The sequence below is a fragment of the Merops nubicus genome, unplaced genomic scaffold, assembly GCF_000691845.1.
Source record: "Merops nubicus isolate BGI_N331 unplaced genomic scaffold, ASM69184v1 scaffold19049, whole genome shotgun sequence".
Taxonomy (NCBI): Eukaryota; Metazoa; Chordata; class Aves; order Coraciiformes; family Meropidae; genus Merops; species Merops nubicus.
Window position 1 is genome coordinate 15,432 of NW_008630419.1, and position 6,701 is coordinate 22,132.

Sequence of the window (6,701 nt, forward strand, 5' to 3'; positions counted from 1 at the left end):
TTTCTAGGCAGACACCCACTAAAGCAAAAACATGTCTGCACAGCTGCATTGCAGCTGGGATTTTTGCTAGCACTACTATGTTGATTAAACTCCATACTGTAAACCAAGCCTTAGTCTTTAAACAAGAAATTAGTAAATTCAAAGTATTTTCTCTTCTGGGGGAAATGTACCATAAGTCCAACTCTCTGAACATTAAGAAGCAGTATCCAAAGAAATGAAGGCAGGGACAGAGGTAACAAATGCACTGAAGCACCTGCCTGTTGACAGAGAAGTACATACAAGAGAGACACAAGAGCAACTACAGGTAGCCACGGCACAGAAATGACAGGAGCAGGACAGTTAAATATCCATGTGAAAAACCATGGAAAAACTGTTCACCTGCTTACTGAAGATTATATTAGACTACAATAAGAATAACATGTGGCAGTACGTAGTTGATGGATTATCGTAACATTACTACTGAGAAAAGGTCAACCTTAAAATACATCCAAGATAGCTCTATGTAGTATTGGCTACAAAATGGTACTATTATCAGAACAATGAGACATTTGCTACTTAAAAGAGGGAAACATAATTAATACAACTTGCAAAATATGCTGAGTTAACAGTACATGCAGTAAGGTTTTTCAGCAATTTATCCCAAGAGAAGCAGTGGGTCTGAAAACGACATACCAATGAGTTACAGAAAGACACCGAAGGGGGAGAAGGTATTTACTGGGGCAGGAGGGCAAAGCATCCTTACGGCAGCAATATCATATTCAGAAAAAGCAAGTTCTATAGTCTGAAAACCAGAAAATCAACTTATAACTTATGAATTTTATGTGTAGTATTACAAAAAGGGTGAATATAAGACACTGTAAAAATATTTTGTTTTGTAATTATCCTTATTAGATAAATAAAAGAAACCCAGAGTATAAGAGCATTGCCTAAGCAAAACAGTTTAATCTGTTAGACTTATGTGTAAAGCAAGAAGAAGAGCTAACAAAAGATCTGAACATCAAGGCCCACTCAGCACATTTGCAAGCTGAATACTGCACATCTGACAGGTGACCAGCAGGTACCAGTGATCAGAGAGAACTGCTTCTCAACAGAGGCTTGGAGTTATGGTCTTAAAACTGCTAAATGCTTCAGAAAAAGTGCCTGACAATTCTTAATGGTTAAACTAAGGCCATTCTGCTGCAACTGAAGTGTACTGGATGCTCTAGTGCTTTTGTGAGCCATTCCATGACCCCAAGCTGGAAGCTGAGAGACAAAGCAGTATCTTAGCTGTACTGTATTTCTGGACAATTAAGAGACAGTACAGAATAAAGCCATATGAAGTACGTAAGTGTAACTAAAAACATCCCAAGACTTCAAAGAAAGAGCGCCAAAATGCTCAGTACTATAATTAAGTGAAAAAAACCTCTACCATCTATGAAAACATCTGCAGAACAAACCGACACAAAAATGCTGATGATCTTTCTAAACTACCCCTAGAAGAAAAAATAACCCCATAAATTAAATCGCACAGATAAGACTTGAGGCTGGATCATGTATTTAAAGTTGACCTGCAAATGAAAAATGGACCACTCCTTTTTACCTCTGTTGTGAAGAGGGAAGCTCTCACTTCCCTCCAAAAGTCTCCCCTCTACTTTTTTTTCTCATCAGAAATAGAGCACACTAACACAGTCATGTCAGACATCCAGAGAATTACAGCCTTGATGGTAGTTTATTACTTCACTCTTATCAACAGATTAGTAACTAATTCATACAGGGAAGACCTCTCTTTGAAAACTGCAATTAGGAGATAAAAGTTACGAGGCTAAAAAAAAAAAAAACAAAATCGTATCTTTCTCTAGACACTTCCATTAAATGGCTCAAGAAACTCAGCCAACATCTGATCATAGCACGCAATGGACAGTTCATCCTTTATAGACTGTTCAGGTCTGAAATTCTGAGTATTTAAAGAAAAATATAGCATGTAGCATTACTCTTGCCTCTCTTGTTTACGTGCTGAGGTCAAAGTACTTTTTCTCTTTTGCAGGTCAACTTCAATACAACATCAACTGGATGTCACTCACCCATGTGACATGCACCCAAGCTTCTAGAAATCTTCACCTAAAAGGCTCCTGAAATTCACACGCATTTGCATATTAAAGAGTCAAACAGTGAACTACCAGGACACACCTGACACTGGGATGGATCTTAGAGCAATAGTTTCTACATCCTTCAAGTGTGTGCCAGGGCTAGCATCATTTAAAATTTATTGAGGACAAGAAAGCACAAATAAACCAACATATGCACTAATAGAAGTTACAAACAGGAATTAAGATGTGCCTCCTGCAGCCTCATTTCTGAGGAGTCAGTTAATAAGTGTACAGGTCTTTGTCTACTCAGATGTGTAGCTAAGCAGTGATTTAATCTTAGGACAAAGAATTCAGATTTTATCAAAACAGCACAAGGAATTGTGTTCACTACACCAACAGCTACCATGGCATGCATCTGTACAAACCTTTCAGGCAGTTGTCCACAGCTGGTCATGAATAAAAAGGCATATAAATTTTTCTCTTCTTTTATTACAATGAAGTTTATAACGGTACAGAAAAGTCACACGACCTTAGTGGGTCAGTTTACTTAAACCCTGGAACAGGAGGAACTCTAAATACATTAAATATTGTTACAAGTTCAGACTTAAATGTACAAGTAGTTGGAAACAGTTAACAGCCCTCACCAAACTATGTTGGGGACATGAAGTCCAACAGCACTTGAAGTGCTGTGAAGGCAACATTTCACAAATAGCAACATAATGTTACAGAACTTGCCTTTAAGGTGGTATGTTCATGTAATTCCAGCGCCTTCACAATTTAACGAACCATATTTACTATACTTCACTTCTAAAAACCTAGATGAAACATGAAAAAGAAGCCATACAGTATAAATTGCAACATCAGGAAAACTTCCTGTTATTATTCCAAATAATTTTTCCCATGTAAAATAAGAATGTCCATAATAGCTCCTTGCATGTGGGAAGATACTTATTTTTTAAAGTCACAATGAAGCCTTAATTGACGGAAGCTCGGCTATATTAACAGCACAAGATGAGAAAAGGTTTAATCTCCAAACCTATTATAGCGTGTGTAGTAGCATCAGTAGCGGCCACCTTGCGACATGACAGGAGGTCTCATTCCCATGGGAGGTCGAGGAGGTCCACTCTGGTAAGGGGGCACCATCGGAGGCCCCTGACCGTACGGAGGCATTGCTCCAGGAAGATATCCTGGCATGCCCTGGTGATGAGCACCATACTGACCTATAAACAGAACACGTAAGATGCAAAGATTTTTTTTTTTTTTTAGAATAGGTGGAAGTTGCATTTTGTAAAAAGCTTCACACACAGAGTATATGTCACTTCAGGTTTTTAAAATATTTATAGCAAAGGCAAATCGTTTCCAGAGAAGAAAGCTAGGAAACACAAGATTACCATGAGGTGGCATGGGAGGTCTCATTCCTTGTTGTTGTGGAGGAATTCCCGGCTGCGGTGGCATCATACCTCCAATTGGTCCAACTGGTGGATTACCCAGGGCAGCTTGTCCAGGTCGAGGAAGATTACGCTGGTATTTAGGCAACTGTGCCCTTCTCTCTTCCTAAAACCAGCAACAGACAACCACACCACACTGAGACAAACTCACTAAAAGTACAGTAGATAACATAGCAAAGTACATTACAGGCACTAAGCTAATTCAACTCCCTTACGAGTTCAAGAATTGCTACTAGTAACATTAGAAAGTAGCAGCTGTGTTTTTCCTACTTCCTTCATAGTTACTGTATTAACACCAGCCAATCTAGCATTTTGCATGCAACACAAATTCTCCTCCTACCTCAGCTGAAGAAAGCCTTTTCCTTATAATGAGACAAATAAGCCCAACACAAATCTAAAGATATCTGAACTGAAATTAGGGTTCATTTGTTTTATCCATAAATCCCCTACTTCTGACTGCTGTAAAAGCACAAAACCCACTTGGAATTGTTAAGTCGTTTGTCCTACGCTCATTAGCTGTATCTATTTAACTTCAAGCTTAAGTCACACACAGGAAAAAATCCAAATTATATTTTGAGTTATTTCCTATCACAAACAAAACAAAGGCTCAGATCTGCAGCAAGATCATTGCAATAAGCAAGTCACTTTGCAACTGAAGTTCTCTCACATCTAGCACATGTGGTTCTGTTACATTAATTCTGCACTTTGTTACCAAAATACACAGAATGCAGAGCACAGAAGAAATTCCACTTCATCAGCCGTATCAGCATAAATCACATTTTTCAGTAAGACAATGAAAATATTTTAACTTACCAGTGATATATCCTCATCTGGATGGATCAACTTACTGGTTGCACTGGTTGTTGTGAGGGTAGCAGGCTTACTTGTTATAGATGTAGCCGGTTTAGCTGCAGTACTGTTTGTCGTGCTAGTGGTTGAGGCTGTAGACTGGGTGTAAGCAGGGAATGTAGGTTTTGGGGGTTCCGTTGTTGTTGCAGGTGTAGAATTCAAAGGTTTGAAATCAGTACCAACTGGACCTGGAACAGCTGCTGCAGCCTGTGAAACACAGAGATAGGTCAATACTTATTTCTCAAAGCATAAAAAAAAAAACTTTAAAATGTCTGTTATACCTCTGAAACCTTTCAGTGAGATATGTAATTGTAACAAGCTTGACAAAAGTAAAGTTCAGCCTTACTGCATACTAGAGCAAATGAAAACAAGACAAAATAAAACCCAGTATATAACACACATACACACACACTGGAAGGTCTAAAATTTGCAGGGTCAAAAGTCACAACTAGAAAAAAGGAACAACAACAACATAACCCTCCCCGCCCCCCTCAAAATTTTTATCTTGAATACCAAGTTTGGTAAATGTCTAAACCTTCCCTGAATCACTGTTTTATCAAGACCCTGTAAGTATAAATTCACTGATCTCTCACTAAATTTTTAGCATACTTTAACAACCATTAGAGTACAGCTGAGTGTTAGTATTCATTAAAATGAGGTATTTAAAAAATGTTTTAATTAAAAATTTAAGAAAGCTCTGCTGTGTCAGGGTTTTTGTTTTAAGCGTTTTCTCTATAAAAACACTGCAGTATTTTCATGGAGTACTCTGTCAGTCTACAGATCTTTAATCTCGCCTGTGGATGAAGAATCAACTGAAGGCAGGTAGGAGGTCCACTACAGATTCCAGCATCTCATCTTCCCTACTTTTCTCAAAATAACAGTTAGACACAAAAAATTTGCTTTACCAAGCTTTCTATGAAGACACAGCAATCTCTAAAGCAAGCTTTAGTTATAAGAGAATACTTTTGTTTCTAGTCACTGTTCATTTACAATTATCTTAAGTTTCCAAACAAAACAAAATACTTCCATTTTTTGCACGGAATGCAAATTATAAAACTCCCTACAAAATTCCCTACATTACGATATATTAAACAACATAAACTAAAAAGCCTTTCACCATGCATCAAGCTAACCACTGCCCACTAAAATGCATGTAACTGCTTTCATGCCTTTTTAACCCTTTAGAACCAGGATGGAACATTTCATTCTTTCACACTAAGAAAAATTGGGCACTTTGAGATGCTTATTTCTAGTAAGATGCAACTTGCAATCAAGGACTCTGCAGTTTTACCAGCTAAACATCATCAGGAATAGAACAGAAATTATCTGAAAATGTTTAGTCAATTTTAGATTTTACAGAACGGTCCAAAGGGTTAAGTTGCAAAGCAATTTGTTTTTAACTGTGACTTCCTGCGTACTTGTGCTGTGCTAGGAAACAGAGCGTTAGAAGACGCTGACAGACTTTCTGAATTGGAGGAAGCTGCACTTGAGCTTGTGACAGGTGTCCCCATCTGTAGCATAAAAGAAAGGAAACAGTGAAAAGTCTCCAGACAAATGGGTGGAAAGTATCCAGATGAAAGGATTTCTTACGCTAATTTCTTTCTTAGGAAAGGACTACCTTCTGTAAGCTAGTGTCTTCCCTGCAGAAGTCCAAAGTGCAAACAGTACACCATGAAGGTTTCTGCAACATACTTGAAAGCAAGTAGAAACCTCAGGACTTACAAGTGCAAGCCAAGGGTAGAGGTCACAAGCCACCAATCTCCCACTTCCCACCCCAAAACATTTAAATGAATTTTTACTACCCTAATTTACTCCTAAACTTTTCAAAGCAAAAAAACTCCTAATTTAGGCAATGTTTAATCCATCTAACAAGACTACAGAATAGGTAAGTCTATCTATCAGTAGAGAGCCCATTATGAAAATAACAGGAGAGAACAAGTCACATCAAGATTTATACTTTGGAAATTTCAGGTAAAGTTCTATGCAATCAGACTCCTGTAGCTGACTAACACATCCCTTCACCCACCCAAAGCACCGTTATAAGTGACAAACTAAAGGGACTAAAGAAAGAAGTATTTTGCCTACTCCTCTCTTCCCCACGCGCTTACAGAACTTCTGTCTGGTTTCACAGCTGTTATAAGACAAATAAAAGAATTTTTTAAAATTCATTCAAGCACCATACCAAATTAAACTTAAGTATCAACGCAGGCAAGGAACTTAACCAGTCATTTCTCGGGCCTCCTCAGTAACAGACAGACAGTGCTGACCCAACAGCAGCGTGAAGGAGGTGACAGTGGATGCCAGGCCAGGCCACCTTACCTGCCCCGCGCTGGGGAAG

General features: G+C 38.4%; 1 protein-coding gene across 1 annotated transcript; it reads right to left on the reverse strand.

Annotated features, from left to right (window-relative positions):
* Positions 1-2,213: 2,213 nt before the first annotated feature.
* On the reverse strand, positions 2,214-6,697 carry ZNF207 (zinc finger protein 207; the record flags this gene model as incomplete). The annotated part of the gene is made up of 5 exons (XM_008947306.1): positions 2,214-3,286; positions 3,458-3,620; positions 4,328-4,570; positions 5,782-5,874; positions 6,683-6,697. Coding segments are annotated over 5 exons (675 nt in total), but the record flags the coding sequence as incomplete, so codon positions are not given.
* Positions 6,698-6,701: the final 4 nt, after the last annotated feature.